Raw genomic sequence first — 16,547 nt, 5'->3', positions numbered from 1 at the left:
GGGGTTTCACCGTGTTAGCCAGGATGGTCTCGATCTCCTGACCTCGTGATCCACCCGCCTCGGCCTCCCAAAGTGCTGGAATTACAGGCGTGAGCCACCACGCCCGGCCCATTTGCTTTCTTAGACATCACCGAGTCCTAGACCAGAATGTGACCAGAGTGTGGAAGGAGCGCTTCTAGAAACAGCATAAAGTGTCCTGCACTGAGGGTGCAATTCCTCCCGGCTCTCCACAGGATCTTAGGGACAGGCCCTGTGTCCCGCAGACCCTCTCAACAAGGCACCCGCTTACCTTGGGTTTATTGCAGTGTGCAACCACTCGCAAGATTCTTCTCTTCAGATCTTCCAAGTTGGTCACACTGAGCCTGTTTAGCAAAGAGGCACACTGAGGCTAGAACCCAGCACTCCCTACCCCCCAGCCCCGGGCGCAGCACCAGGCGGGCTTACCTGGGAATCACATCCTTCCCCAGGACGAGCGACACGATGAAGCTCTGAGAATATTCATGCAGAGCTTTGCTGAAATTCCAAACAGGGAGAGGGCGTTAGCTTTACGACGACACTGCCCACAAGGGCTTCCACGAAAGAAATCAGTGACACTGAGGGATTAGTTTCCCAGACCTCAGCTATGTTCTCTTCTCTAAAGGGAGGGGAGGGGAAACTTCAGTTACGGTGACTGACTGGCCAGACCCTACTAAAGCCGCAATATACGTTCAACAGAGATGCCCCACGGCTGAAACCGCAAATGGGACACCAAGGTGGACCAGGCGCATGGATCTGTCCTTTGACCCAGAAACCGCACTTGGAAGACTCCATCAAAGATGCACTGGCCAAAATGAAGGGGCAGAGGCAACAGGCGATTGACTGCGGCAGAACCTGCACGGGCAGAGGCTGGAAGCCTGCAGATACCCATCCCCAGAGCTGCCTTCAGCTCACAATGAGTCACACAATAGTGCGTCCCGCACAGCTGGGAGAAGAAGGAGGCTGTGTGTGCCGCTGCGGGGTCATCTCAGGACATGTGGTGAAAGTGAACAGCCACCACTAGAGGCAGAAGAGCAGGGAGAAAGTGCAGCCTTTCACCAACAGGAGAGGAACACAGACACGCTTCCTTCCAGCCATGGACATAACGGAAACGCCAGTCAAAATCAAGACACACACTTTGACCTCTGGGGTGACAGAAAGGACTTTTTTTTTTTTTTTGAGGAGTCTCACTCTCTGTCCCCCTTTCCCCCAGGCTGGAATCAGTGGTACGATCTCGGCTCACTGCACCTTCCACCTCCCGGGTTCATGCTGTTCTCCTGCCTCAGCCTCTCGAGTAGCTGGGACTATAGGTGCCTGCAACCACGCCCAGTTAAATTTTTGTATTTTTAGTAGAGGCGAGGTTTCACCACGTTAGCCAAGATGGTCTCAATCTCCCAACCTTGTGATCCACCTGCTTTGGTCTCCCAGAGTGCTGGGATTACAGGCATGAGCTACTGCACCTGGCCAGAAAGGACATTTTTGAGGGAACAAGGATGGAAATGAGATTTCTCTGAATGCATCCTGCTTTGTTGAGTTGTCTTTGGAACCTGTTAATGTTTTATTTTACATCATTAGAAAACAAAATGACACAAAATAACAACAAAAGCAATCCCTAAAATAACAAGCTAAATGAAACAAATGAACCTAATAGTGTATTAACCAAACAGAAGAATTATTTCAAGTGACTTAAAAAACCACAGTAATTTGGCTGTACATCTCTGCCAGGAATACATCTTTGCAAGAAAGCAAACTGCACAGACATGGCAAACCCCCGTCATCCTACTGTTAGATGTCATGCTGGTATTACTATTCTGAAAGGGTGATCTGTGTATCTCTACATATACATATATTGTGAGGGACATATAATAAAAGGGTTACTGTTGACAGAAACCAAATTTTTCAGATAAGAAGAAGAAAAGACACAGAGTTTCAGTGAAAACAATGTACAACCATTTGGTACAGGTAAAAACCCTGATCGGTAATTTTTTTTTTTTTTTTTTTTGAGACAGAGTCTTGCTCTGTAACCCAGGCTGGAGTACAGTGGCGCGATCTCGGCTCACTGCAACCTCTTCATCCTGGGTTCAGGCAATCCTACTGCCTCAGCCTCCCGAATAGCTGGGACCACAGGCACATGTCACCACATCCAGCTAATTTTTGTAAGGAACGGGGTCTTTCTATGTTGCCCAGGCTAGTCTCGATCTCCCGGGCTCAGGTGATCCTCCTGCCTCAGCCTCCCAAAGTTAGGATTACAGGTGTGAGCCACCGTGCCCAGCCTCCTGATCTTTAAGTATCACTACACACTATGATTACATTTTCTCTTTGGTGTAACAAAAGCCTTTCCTACCTCTTTCCAAGAAAAAGGCCTGGGAATTATGACCAGCCCTGTGGTCATGAGAACCACCAGTGCCCAGATTTCAGTTCAGAAATACCATTTCCCACTAAAAGGAACCAATATTCCTTGGAGAAATGGTTGATTCCAGATATGGACAACAGGGTAAAAAAAAAATTGCTCATTTCAAGCTCAAAACTTGAGAATATTTTGTTGTACCAGAAAGCAAGAAAATGAGGCCAGGCACAGTGGCTCAATACCTTTAATCCCAGCACTCTGGGAGGCTGAGGCAGGAGGATCACTTGAGCCCAGGAGTTCAAAACCAGCTTGGGCAACATAGCAAGACCCTGTTCCTTACAAAAATTAGCTGGACGTGGTGGTGTATGCCTGTGGTCCCAGCTACTTGGGAGGCTGAGGCCTGAAGATCACCTAAGCACAGGAGGCAGAGGCTACAGTGAGCCATGACTGTGCCACTGCACTCCAGCCTGGGAGACAGAGCGAGACCCTATGTCAATAAAAAAAAAAAAAAAAAAAAAAGACACCAAGAAAACAGACGACTGAAGTTTAAGAATTTAAAAAAAAATATTGTCTGCCTCTGTAGACTGCTAGGTAACAATTCATTATTCTGAACACTGCTGTATCAAGGGAAAGATTTAAGCATTTATACATTCTCCTGTTTTTTCCTGTGTGAACTATACGTCAAAGAAATCAAATACGCAAAGAAAAGCTCTTTTTGTTCTTTACGTACTTACTTTTTAATCATCCCAAAGGGCCGGTATTACAGGCATGAGCCACCACGCCTGGCCTTTATTTCAATGAAATAAAGTGGTATAATTTTCCTTTATAATCATGGTAAAAGGTTACACAGAACAGTCAGTATGCTGAATCAGCAAAAAAATGTACTTTTCAGCCTGGTGTGGTGGCTCACACCTGTAATCCCACCACTTTGGGAGGCCGAGGTGGGTGGATCACGAGGTCAGGAGATCGAGATCATCCTGGCTAACACGGTGAAACCCTGTCTCTACTAAAAAACACAAAAAATTAGCCGGGCATGGTGGTGGGCGCCTGTAGTCCCAGCTACTCGGGGGGCTGAGGCAGGAGAATGACATGAACCTGGGAGGCGGAGCTTGCAGTGAGCCGAGATTGCACCACTGCACTCCAGCCTGGGCAACAGAGCAAGACTCCATCTCAAAAAATAAAAATAAAATAAAAGGCCGGGCGCAGGGACTCAAGCTTGTAATCCCAGCACTTTGGGAGGCCGAGACGGGCGGATCACGAGGTCAGGAGATTGAGACCATCCTGGCTAACATGGTGAAACCCCGTCTCTACTAAAAAATACAAAAAACTAGCCAGGCGAGGTGTCGGGCGCCTGTAGTCCCAGCTACTCGGGAGGCTGAGGCAGGAGAATGGCGTAAACCCAGGAAGCGGAGCTTGTGGTGAGCTGAGATCCGGCCACTGCACTCCAGCCTGGGCGACAGAGCAAGACTCCGCCTCAAAAAAAAAAATAAAATAAAAAAGAGTACTTTTCAAACTCATAAAAATGTCTTTAAACATCTCCACTGTGCATGTGTCACCGCCCACAGCATATGCCCCCTGAGAAGGACTGCCCAGCACACTGGGCTCTGGATGACCCACCAGGCGCATGGATGTCAGCAGCCGCCCTCTGCCAGGGCTGTGAGAATGGGGGAGGCTGTGCATGCTTATGAGGAGAGAGGGTAGGAGAAGTCCCTACAACCTTCTGCTCAGTTTCGCTGTCAACCTAAAACTGCTCTAAAAAATAAACTCTGTTTGAAAAAAGACTCTCAGAATGAAATCGTTTAGGAAATTAAAGGTATGGTCAGACAGGTCTAAGAAAGGCTACGCAGACCTTCTTCTGTGAAACAGTGCTTCAAAACAAACCTCAGCCGGGTGCAGTGGCTTACACCTGTAATCCCTGCACTTTGGGAGGCTGAGGCAGGCGGATCACTTGAGGTCAGGGGTTCGAGACCAGCCTGGCCAACATGGCGAAACCCCGCCACTACTGAAAATACAGAAATTAGCCGGGTGTCGTGGCAAGCAAGTGTAATCCCAGCTACCCAGAAGGCTGAGGCAGGAGACTCGCCTGAACTCGGGAGGTGGAGCTTGCAGTGAGCCAGGCTCGTGCCACTGACTCCAGCCTGGGAGACGGCGAGACTCAGTCTCAAAAAACAAAACAAAACAAAAACCACAAATCTCTCTTGTGGATGAAAAATTGTAATTAGGTGACGAATAAAAGATGAGTCTTGGCCAGGCGCGGTGGCTCACACCTGTAATCCCAGCACTTTGGGAGGCCAAGGCGGTGGAACACGAGGTCAGGGGTTAGAGACCAGCCTGGCCAACATGGTGAAACCCCATCTCTACTAAAAATACAAAAATTAGCCAGCACGGTGGCGTGCACTGGTAGTCCCAGCTACTCGGGAGGCTGAGGCAGAAGAACGGCTTGAACCTGGGAGGTGGATCATGCCACTGAGAGCGAGACTCCGTCTCAGGAAAAGAGAAAATAAAAGAAAAAAAAAAAAAAGATGAGTCTTGACCACATGACATGTAAGTAGCAAGCTGTTAGAGCAGGAAAACAAAGGCTCACCTCCACAGCCCCCGAGGCGGGGAGAAGGCATAGCACCTGACCTGCGGGTAGGCGGCTCTGAGCATGGTGGCCAGCAGGGCGGCTGCCCCACCCCCGAGGCTGTGGCCCACGATGACCAGCCGGTACTCCTAGAAGACAGACGGCAGAATGAGGCAAAGGGTAAAAACAACAGCTCCGGAGAGGACAAGGAAAGAAAGTTAACTAAGATCTCACAGGGGCAATGCTGAAGGCTTGGCTCAAAATCCCGTCGTTGATGAGTCGTCGGTAAACGTATCTGGCAGCTTGAGAAATACCCTAAAAACATAGACAAAGAAGGTAGTTAATCCTCAGACAAGGCAGGCCCAGAGGAGACGCGAGATGGGAGGACGCTGTGCACTGACGTGTGAGTCTCTCCCGGGATCTGAGATCACAGGCTCAGCAGCCACATCCATCGTGCGTGGCTGTGCTCCTGGCCCCTTGCACAGAGCCTGACATGAAGCACGGTGCTTCACGCCTGTAATCCTAGCACTTTGGGAGGCCAAGGCAGGAGGATCACTTGAGCCCAGAAGTTCAAGACCAGCTTGGGCAACATAGTCTCTACTAAAATAAAAATACAAGACCAGCCTGGATCCTGTCTCTACTAAAAAAAAATAGAAATAAAAAAAATAACCAGGCTTGGTGGCGAGCGCCTATAGTCCAGCTCCTCGGGAGGCTGAGGTGGGAGGATCGCTTGAGCACAGAAAGTTCAGGCTACCATGAGTCACGACTGCACCCCTGGGCAGCAGAGTGAGACCCTGTCCCACCCCAAAAAAACCCAAAAACATCTAAACATCTTTCCACAGATACATTTCTGTGGCTTTGTCTGTAGCTACACCGTTTTGTGCTGTGTGAACATATCACAGTTCACTTCAGCCAAGTTCCTATGGCTGGTCACATTTAGACTTTTTAAATGACATTTAAACATAAAGTTCTAGAGCTGGGCCAAGTGGCTCACACCTGCAATCCTAGCTATTTGGGAGGCTGAGGCAGGAGGATAACTTGAGCCCATGAGGTTGAGACCAGCCTGGGCAATGTAGCAAGACCCCATTTCTCTAAAACAACAAAATTCATAAAGTTCTGAATCAAAGAAGCTGATAAGCATCCACTGTTCCTGCAAAGGTAAAACTGAGTGAGTTTTGGGGCAGTCAGGTTTGGCTTTAACTTAAAAAAATAAATAAAATTTTATTTATTTATTTATGAATGAATGAATGAATGATAGAGTCTTGCTCTGTCGCCCAGGCTGGAGTGCAGTGGTGCGATCTCCACTCATTGCAACCTCTGGCTCTCAGGTTCAAGCGATGCTCCTGCCTCAGCCTCCTGAGTAATTGGAATTACAGGTGCATGCCACCACGTCCAGCTAATTTTTGTATTTTTAGTAGAGACAGGGTTTCACCATATTGGCCAGGCTAGTCTCGAACTCCTGACCTCATGATCTGCCCACCTCAGCCTCCCAAAGTGGTGGGATTACAGGCGCGAGCCACCGTGCCCAGCAAAAATTTAAAATTTTCTAACATATACATCTGTTCTCTAAAATAGGCTTCTTGAAAATTAAGCAGTTGGCTGGATGTGGTGGCTCATGCTTGTAATCCCAACACTTTGGGAGGCTGAGGCAGGAAGATCACTTGAGCCCAGGAGTTCAAGGTTACAGTGAACTACGATTGCATCACTGCACTTCAGCCTGGGTGGCACAGTGAGACTGTTTCTGAAAAAAATCATCATAAAAATAATAAAAGAAAAAAATAAAGCCATTCCCTACATGCAGTTAAGCCCTCAAAAGATTTTTAAAAAAGAAAAGCAGTGCCAGGGAAACGGCCCCGTCAATCAAAAATATCTTCAAAATGCTTCCTCACCGTGCACCATGCTCCGGAGAAAGGCGGGCCTGGCCCCGTCCCATGAAGCTTCTATTCTAACAGGATGGGGTGGAGGAAATCCCACAGAAGATGGGAGACTGTTTTTCATCATCTCTAATGCAACTACAAGTTTCTTTTTTTTTGAGACGGAGTCTTGCTCTGTCGCCCAGGCTGGAGTGCAGTGGCGCCATCTCGGCTCACTGCAAGCTCTGCCTCCCGGGTTCAGGCTATTCTCCCAGCCAGTAGCTGGGATTACAGGCGCCCACCACCATGCCCGGCTGATTTTTTGTATTTTTAGTAGAGATGGGGTTTAGCCCCATGTTAGCCAGGATGATCTCGATCTCCTGACCTCGTGGTCCGCCCGCCTCGGCCTCCCAAAGTGCTGGGATTATAGGCGTGAGCCACTGCACCTGGCCCTGACGGCACTTCTTAACAAATCCCCAGATGCCCTTTCTCCCTCTTGCGACGGTGGGATGCAGTCAACTCCAGGCGACACTGGGCACCTACTGTGTGGCTGGCGTCGGGCAGGCAGAGCCCAGCAGGATGTGGAGTAAGCCGCTGCCGGCGAGCCTCCCCGGCACACATCCAACAACCAAACGCCAAGGCCCTTTCGGCCACGCGGATTTGGAGTCTGATTACTGTGGACAGCGTCGAAGCCAAACTCAGCGCGACTTGGCACTAATGAAGCCAAGAGCACGGGACAGGCCCTGAGCGGCAGCCTTCCCGACCCAAGGGATGAACTGTCACTAAAATATGGACACAGCACGCGGGGGCCTCAGCTGCCAGCCAGGCTGGGGGTCCTCAGCTTGTGGTCGTGTAAAGCCTCTGCCTGAGCAGATCCACCCAGGCCGAGCCCCCTGGCCCCTGATGGGTTTCTGGGGCATCTCTGTACTAAGGCTTCCAGTTCCTCCTTTCCTCACACACACCCAGTAACAGTCCAACTGGAGTCTTTTGTGAACTGGCATACAAAAAAGACAGCAAAGGGCCGGGCGTGGTGGCTCACGCCTGCAATCCCAGAACTTTAGAAGGCTGAGGCAAGAGGACTGCTTGAGCCAGGAGTTCAAGACCAGCCTGGGCAACATAGTGAGACCCCCATCTCTACAAAATACAAGGTAAAAAATTAGCCAGGCATGGTGGCACATGCCTGTAATCCCAGCTACTTGGGAGGCTGAGGTGGGAAGATCACTTGAGCCTGGGAGATGGAGGTTGCAGTGAGCTATGATTACACCATTGCACTCTAGCCTGGGTGACAGAGCAAGACCCTGTCTCAAAAACAAAACAGTCCAGGCATGGTGGCTCAAGCCTGTAATCTCAGCAATTTGGGAGGCTGAGATGGGCGGATCATGAGGTCAAGAGATCGAGACCATCCTGGCCAATACGGTGAAACCTCGTCTCTATTAAAAAATACAAAAATCAGCTGGGTGTGGTGGTGGGCGCCTGTAGTCCCAGCTGCTGGGGAGGCTGAGGCAGGAGAATGGCTTGAACCCGGGAGGCAGAGGTTGTAGTGAGCCGAGATGGCACCACTGTACTCCAGCCTGGCCAACACAGCAAGACTCCATCTCAAAGAAAGAAAGAAAGAAGAGGCCAGTGACAAAAGGACAAATCCTGTACAATTCCACTTCTGTGAGGTTCCCAGAAGAGACGACTTGTAGAGACAAAGTAGAACAGAGGTTCCCAGAGGCCGTGGAAGGGAGGAAGGGGAAGTGAGTGGTGATGGGTTCAGAGCTTGTGCTGGGGGTGCTGGGACTGGACATGGGCACACGGCACTGTGAACGCGCTGAATGCCCAGAACTGTGCACTAACCACCAACAAACAGTGACACTGACCAGTGTGTGTCAGGAACATCTCACCACAGTTACAGAAAATGCCCAAGACTAGAAACCCCGCCCCTCTTCTCTGGGCGGGGCGTTTTCATTCGTTTGGGAGGAGCTGAGGCAGCCTCACACGCATAGCACAGTGAGAGTGAAACTGTGAACTTGGCACCGTGACATCTGCCATCTGCACAGAGAACGTGGGAATGACCCGGCAGAGTGCCAGCAGGGTGGGCCTGCCTCCTGAGGGCCTGGTGCTCACTCTCTGCTGCTCTGAGCCGTGATGAAGCTTTTCTTCACCATGAGAATGTACTACTTGAAATAATTCAGAGGGGGCTGGGTGTGGTGGCTCACGCCCGTAATCCCAACACTCTGGGAGGCTGAGGCAGGAGGATAACTTGAGCCCAGGAGTTCAAGACCAGCCTGGGCAACACAGGGAGACTGCCTCTCAGCAAACACACAAAGAGAGAAGGAAAAGCCACAGAGCTGGGCTCAGATGCCCAACCTGGTACTTATTCCAGCAGCCACGAGACTTCAGGCAAGGTACTCGCTCTCTCTGAACAGGCTTCTCTCTCTTAGAACAAACAAAATCCCACAACCTCCCAGGGCTGCTGTGGGAATCAGCACAGGAGGAACGGGCAGCGCTGTCTGTGCAGTTCCTGGCCGAGGTGCCCATCTGCAGCGCGGTCCGCATTCACGGGGAAGACACACGAGCCTGCGCTCATACCTTGTGTGCCAGGCGGTCCTGCACCTCACACTCCACGTCCAGCACCTCGCTCTCCGCCGACAGGTCCGTAAGGACGTCCTGTGAAAAGGGTGTTGCAGAAGCGGCCATCAGCCTGTGATGGGCAGGGTGGGAGAATGACAGCTGGTTCCTGCCCCTGACACTTCCGTGGAGGACGGCGGGGATGGTGCCGTCTCCTGGTTCAGTCCGGGACTCAACCCTGAACTCAGGAGGGAAACCCAGAGGTGGCTCCTGAGGGCCCCGACAGCGCGACCAGCTCTGGGCCAGGCGTGAAGAGTGGAGGGGATCATGGAGTGTGCCTAAGACACACCCTGCGCCTTCCCCATCACACACATATATTCTAAGGACTCCGCGGCACAGAGCCTGTACCAGGGTTTTGAACAAAGCCTGGTTCCTGTCCTCAGGAGCCCCGTAACAGCTGAAACCATGGAGAGGGGGAGGCCCAGACTAGTGCTGCCAGGCGGTGCCGAGTCAGAGGACAGGGCACAGCCCAGGGGCAGGGGCGGCTCCCTGGAGGAGGTGACGCCAGAGCCAGACCTGAAGGAAGAGGCTGTTGTGAAAGCAGAGAGGACAGGCGCGTCCTCCCCACAGGGGTAGCGGGACCACTGGCTGGGGCCCCGGACGTGACTCCACACCAGCCCTATTTGAAAAGGTCCACAGGTGAGTGCTGTGCGGCTGGGCTGGAGGCCAGTGCAGGCAGGGGGAAGGCTGCTGGGTAAAGCACCCAGAGCTGTGATAAGAAACACAAACTTGCCAGGCCCAGGGGCTCACGCCTGTAATCCCAGCACTTTGGGAGGCCGAGGCGGGCGGATCATCTGAGGTCGGGAGTTCAAGACCAGCCTGACCAATGTGGAGAAACCCTATCTCTACTAAAAATACAAAATGAGCCGGCCGTGGTGGCAGGTGCCTGTAATCCCAGCTACTCAGGAGGCTGAGGCAGGAGAATCACTTGAACCCGGGAGGCGGAGGTTGCGGTGAGCTGCGATCACACCACTGCACTCCAGCCTGGGTGACAGAGTAAAACTCTGTCTGAAAGAAAAAAAAAAAAAAAAAAAAGAAACAGAAACTTGATGTTAAAGGCAGTGGGCCCAGTAACAGAAAAGCACGAAATCCCATCCTCTGCAGCCACCGAGGCAGCTGCGGGCCATCATCCTCGGCGAATTAACGCAGACACAGAAAAGCAAACACCGCATGGTCTGATGTGACAGTGGAAGCTCAACACTGGGTTTTCATGGACACAAAGAGGGGAAAATAGACACCGGGGCCACTAGAGGACGGCGGGGGAAGGGCTGAAAACCTAAGCACTGGGTACTGTGCTCAGTACCTGGGAGACAGGATCAACGGCACCCCAAACCTCAGCATCACCTGGTATTCCCAGCTACAAACCTGCACATGTACCCTCTGAATCTAAAGTACAAGTTGGAATTAAAAAAAGAAAATTTAAAGACACATCAATAAAGGCAATGGGAAGCCACTGGAGGTTTCTGAGCAGGACGGTAAGATCCGACGCATGTTCTCGAGTGAGTGTACTCGGTGGACAGGACAATGGACAGATGCTGAGGTGAGTGGATGGCTACAGCCCAGGAGGTCGAGACCAGCCTGGGCAACATAGTGAGATCCTGTCTCTACAAAAATAGAAAAAATAGCCGGGTGTAGTGGCACATGCCTGTAGTCCCAGCTACTTGAGAGGCTGAGGTAGGAGGATCACTTGAGCCCAAGAGGTGGAGGCTGCAGTGAGCTGATTGTACCATCGTACCCCACCCTGGGCAACAGAGCAAGACCGTGTCTCAGAAACAAACAATCGAACAGACTGTGGGAAGAGAGACTAGACAGGGACGGAGACGGGAAGCTAGAGGACTGGGGCCAGAAGTGGGACCACGGCGCTGGAAATGGAGAGAGGGCCACACAGGTGGGGCAGGAACTTCACACACAGCAGACAGGGCACACAGAAGCCACAGACGACACCACTGCTTCTGTAGTCTTGCTCTGTCTCCAGGCTGGAGTGCAGTGGCGCAATCTCAGCTCACTGCAACCTCCACCTCCCGGGTTCAAGGGATTCTCCTGCCTCAGCCTCCCAAACAGCTGGGATTACAGGCACCGTGCCCAGCTAATTTTTTTTTTTTTTGAGACTGAGTCTTGCTCTGTCTCCAGGCTGGAGGGCAGTGGTGCGATCTCGGCTCACTGCAAGCTCCGCCTCCCGGGTTCAAGTGGTTCTCCTGCCTCAGCCTCCTCAGTAGCTGGGACTACAGGCGCCCGCCACCACGCCCGGCTAATTTTTTGTATTTTTAGTAGGGATGGGGTTTCACCATGTTGGCTAGGATGGTCTCAAAGCTCCGCCTCCCGGGTTCAAGTGGTTCTCCTGCCTCAGCCTCCTCAGTAGCTGGGACTACAGGCGCCCGCCACCACGCCCGGCTAATTTTTTGTATTTTTAGTAGGGATGGGGTTTCACCATGTTGGCTAGGATGGTCTCAATCTCTTGACCTCCTGATCCACCCACCTCGGCCTCCCAAAGTGCTGGGATTACAGGTGCCGCTGCTTCTTAAATGGGCAACGGGGGGATGCTGGCAGAGCTGACATGAACAGAGCACCCTCCGGGAGGAGCAGCCCTGTGAGGAGTGTGGCTTCTCTGCTGCCTCCCGGGAGAGCCAGATGGCTCCTGAAGATGCAGGTTTGGGGTCCTGGCCCTGGACCTGGGAGGCTGCCGCAGAGCCAGTCGGGAGCAGAAGAGGGCCGAGCGCACAGGCTCTGGATTCTCAACACATTTTCTGGGTCAGCAGAGAAGAACGGGAAGTGAGACTGAGGAGTGGCTAGGAGGAAACTGGAACTGAGAGAAGAAAGCTTCGACAAGGAACGCGTCGCCTGGCATCTCCAAGGGGCACAGGAGCATGGGCTGAGGAAGACAGAAGAGGGGCCACGGGCTGGGGATGGATGTAGGCAGTCCTGGCTGCACCTGGAGAATGGCAGGCCATGGAGGGTATGAGGCCCCAAACCCGGAGCTTGCAGCGGGGCTGTGGCCAGAGGCGTGACTCTCACTCTCTGGAGTAAGACTGACTCACTGCCGCCATCTGGCTCTGGTGCAGGAATTCCACGGGAGGGCTCCGGGTGTGCGGCCTGGCTGGGCACAGGGAAGACAGGCAAGAGGGGGCCAAGCAGGAGCCCTCTTGGAGCTCCCATGGCGGGGGGCCAACCTGCCAGCCGCTCTGCTGCTGACAGTTCTCAGTGAAAACGAAACAGCTTCATCCCTTTTTGCAAAGGGAGTATTTCCCAACCCTGGGCTCACATCCTCATTTTCTGTCCTCAGCCTTTTCCCGCATCTCATGCGGTTACTGACGGTTTTCCCCAGCCGAGCATCTGTGTGCTCCCGCCCCTGCACCCCACTCCCAGGGCTGGAAAGTCAAGTTCCAACTTTACCTGCAGAGACATGGTCCCCCTCACAGCGACGACAACAGACTCTTTCCTGTGATCCAGAGCCACTATAAACGGCAGCTCGTAAACCTGCAGGAGCAAGAAACAAGCATGGAGCCTCAACAGGGAGCAAGTGCACCAGCATGCGAAGTCAGAGCCCTGTAGTGTCTGCGATGACAGCCCAATCCTGCAGCACAGAGAGGAGGGGACGCTGCCTCTCTCCACTCATGCCCACTACCCAGTGGGACCCGCTCTGGCAAGGACTGGCCTTCATAAACCACGCTGCTCGACAGGAAAAAGGATCTTCGTTTTCTTAGCCTCCCTCTGACCTCCCCAGAGACTGGGATTTAACTGACCCAGGGTACAGCCTGGACTTCAGCAGTATTAAAAGCTCCTCAAGAGGTTCTCTTGGGCAGCGAAGTGTGAGAGCCGTCCGTCGGCACCAGCAGGCCCCCACGGCTGTGCGGGTCAGAACCACCTGGAGAGACCCTGAGCCACACTGGGCACACAGCACTGCAGCCATACACAGCTGGCTTTTTCTCTTGAGACACAGTCTCGCACTGTCGCCCAGGCTGGAGTGCAAATGCGCAATCTCGGCTCATTGCAACCTCCGCCTCCTGGATTCAAGTGATTCTCCTGCCTCAGCCTCTCGACCAGCGGTGACTATAGGCACCCGCCACCACGCCCAGCTAATTTTTTGTATTTTTAGTAGAGATGGGGCTTCACCATATTGGCCAGGCTGGTCTTGAACTCCTGACCTTGTGATCCGCCTACTTTGGCCTCTCGAAGTGCTGGGATTACAGGTGTGAGCTGCTGTGCCCAGCCCACGGCTGGCTTTTGCAGCTTCTCCCCAGGTGACAGTGACCCCCGCCGAGTGCCAGACCCGCTGCACTACACTACTGATGGAACTCATGACCCAGGACAGCGATACAAACCCTGGAAGCCAGGCAGGATTAATACTGAGGGACTTCACTGCTCCTCGATAGAAGGGCGAGATAAGAAACGCAGCGCGCTATCTCTGATGAAGACGTCTCTATCTTACGTGAAACCTGGGTTCTGAACCTGCACCAGGGCATCTGTGTGGCTTCCCCAGGGTCTGTGGCTGGCCCCTCTGAAATGGTACACAGGACTTAGGAGTGTGTTTGTGTGTCTATGAATTATGGGAAGAATAATTCAAAACTTCCATCAGAATCTCTACGGGCTCCAGGACCCAAAAGAAGTGAAGAGCCGCCGCCTACAGCGTCCATACCTTGTCGTGGAAGCTGACGTGGATGAAGTCCCTGTACTGCAGCCCTGTCGTGTGCAGGATGGAGCCGAAGTGACAGTTGAGCTGATCGCCTCCGACCAAGTCATAGTCTGTGGTTCTGCTTCTGCAACTAAAAAAAGGAGGCCAAAGACGTTACCGTGCCGAGCAGAGCCACTCAGCAAGGAATGTCCATCCTCACTGCCACATTTTCCCAGAGACGCGAGGACCAGAGCGGACAATTCTCCGGACTTAGCCTGGCTGACATGGAATGGCTTTTTAAAACTTATTTGATTGATTGATTGATTGATTGAGATGGAGCCTCACTCTGTCACCCAGGCTGGAGTATAGTGGTACAATCTCGGGTCACTGCAACCCCTGCCTCCCAGGTTCAAGCGATTCTCCTGCCTCAGCCTCCTGAGTAGCTGGGATTACAGGCACGCGCCACCACGCCCGGCTAGATTTTGTATTTTTAGTAGAGCAGTGTTTTGCCATGTTGGCCAGGCTGGTTTTAAACTCCTACCTCAGGTGATCTGCCCGTCTTGGCCTCCCAAAATGCTGGGGTTACAAGTGTGAGCCACCGCACTGGGCCTCGAATGGCTTATTAAAGATAATAGTTCTCGGCCGGGCGCGGTGGCTCACGCCTATAATCCCAGCACTTTGGGAGGCTGAGGTGGGCGGATCACAAGGTCAGGAGATCAAGACCATCCTGGCTAACACGGTGAAACCCCGTCTCTACTAAAAATACAAAAAATTAGCTGGGCGTGGTGGCGGGCGCCTGTAGTCCCAGCTACTCAGGAGGCTGAGGCAGGAGAATGGTGTGAACCTGGAAGGTGGAGCTTGCAGTGAGCTGAGATCACGCCACTGCACTGCAGCCTGGGCAACAGAGCAAGATTACGTCTCAAAAAACAAACAAAAAAAGATAATACTTCTCTGTGTATACACATCTTGGGTAGAGTTCTGACTTCTGGCATCATGTTAATGATTTCCATATTCAAAAAATTAATCAACAAGGATGGGCAAGTCCCTAAAACTGAATGCCAACAGAAGTAGGTAAACCAAACCTGTCCAAACGAACAACATAGTCAACTCTGGAGAAAACAAATTAGAAAAGAAATCATAGAAGTAACTTTTGAGTACTGTACTCCATGTTTAAAAACAAAAAGAGGCTAGGTGCGGTGGCTCACGCCTGCAATCCCGGCACTTTGGGAGGTCGAGGCAAATGGATCACCTGAAGTCAGGAGTTCGAGACCAGTCTGGCCAACATGGTGAAACCCCATCTCTACTAAAAATACAAAACTTAGCTGGGGTGGTGGCAGGCGCCTGTAATCCCAGCTACTCGGATGCTGAGGCAGGAGACTCGCTTGCACCCAGGAGGCAGAGGTTGCGGTGAGCTGAGATTGTGCCACTGCACTCCAGCCTGGGCAACAGAGCGAGACTCCGTCTCAAAAAATGCAATTAAATTAAATTAAATTAAAAGAACTATAAACAAATTGCAAACTCTACTTAGCAGATGCCCTTTTTGTAATGGAACTGGGTATAGGAATTCTGAAACTATCTTGTTAGTAACGGGGGACTGAGCGTGGGTAACTCACACTGATTTGCTGCAGGCCAGGCTTCTCTTTGCAGAAATGATGTGGAGAAGCAAAGAGAAACTCTGGGACTTTGGATTAGAATTGAAAGATATCAGGGCCAGGTGACTGATGCCCGTGATGCCAGCACTTTGGGAGGCTGAGGCGGGAGGATCGCTCAAGTGTTGGAGACGAGCCTGAGCAACAAAGCAAAACTGTCTCTAAAAGAAATGTATTAATTTAAAACATTTTAAAAAACTATCCGGGTCTGGCAGTGCATGCCTGTAGTCCCAGCTACTTGGAAGTCTGAGGTGAGAGAATCTTGTCTCTTAAAAGACAAACAATAAAAAGGTATTAGTATAATCTCATAATCTTTAAAATAAATACATAGGCCAGGTGTGGTGCCTTACACCTGTAATCCCAGGACTTTGGGAGACCGAGGCAGGAGGATAATTTGAGCCCAGGAGGTTGAGGGTACGGTGCTACAGTAAGCCATGATGATACCACTATACTCTAGCCTGGGCAACGGTCCCAAGAAAGGAAGTGCTCAAAACAAGACAGGGTCGTATGAAAAGAACATAGGAGCCAGTCTGCAGGACAAAATCTGGGACATTTTGAGCATCAAATAAACACTGTACTTACTATAAAATGAACAGTAATAATTACAACCCACTGAATTTAAGAATCTATAAATAGGGATAAAAAGCTCTTTTTTATAGGAAAAAGACAATTAACATAGAATAAATGATCAATTTAGAAAAATCACAATTTTGGCCAGGTGCAGTGGCTCACGCCTGTAATCCAACCACTTTGGGAGGCCGAGGCGGGTGGATCACCTGAGGTCAGGAGTTTGACCAGCCTGGCCAACATAGCAAAAACCCATCTCTATTAAAAATACAAAAAATACGGCCGGGCGCGGTGGCTCAAGACTCTAATCCCAGCACTTTGGGAGGCCGAG

The 16,547-nt window shown here is 51.6% G+C and overlaps 1 protein-coding gene across 3 annotated transcripts in view; it reads right to left on the bottom strand.

Moving 5' to 3' along the window:
• DAGLB (diacylglycerol lipase, beta) overlaps positions 1 to 16,547 on the bottom strand; it is a 42,567-nt gene that overhangs the window by 3,690 nt on the left and 22,330 nt on the right. For all 3 annotated transcript variants that reach the window (XM_011934378.1, XM_011934379.1, XM_011934380.1), the window contains 7 exons: positions 14,025 to 14,151; positions 12,782 to 12,865; positions 9,353 to 9,430; positions 5,160 to 5,240; positions 4,947 to 5,074; positions 445 to 513; positions 290 to 362 (listed from right to left, as the gene is read on the bottom strand). In XM_011934378.1, the coding sequence (XP_011789768.1) occupies positions 290 to 362; positions 445 to 513; positions 4,947 to 5,074; positions 5,160 to 5,240; positions 9,353 to 9,430; positions 12,782 to 12,865; positions 14,025 to 14,151 (640 nt within the window). The remainder of the gene's footprint in view (positions 1 to 289; positions 363 to 444; positions 514 to 4,946; positions 5,075 to 5,159; positions 5,241 to 9,352; positions 9,431 to 12,781; positions 12,866 to 14,024; positions 14,152 to 16,547) is intronic.

Source organism: Colobus angolensis, unplaced genomic scaffold (assembly GCF_000951035.1).
Source record: "Colobus angolensis palliatus isolate OR3802 unplaced genomic scaffold, Cang.pa_1.0 Scaffold135, whole genome shotgun sequence".
Taxonomy (NCBI): Eukaryota; Metazoa; Chordata; class Mammalia; order Primates; family Cercopithecidae; genus Colobus; species Colobus angolensis.
This window is presented reverse-complemented; position numbering and strand designations above follow the sequence as displayed.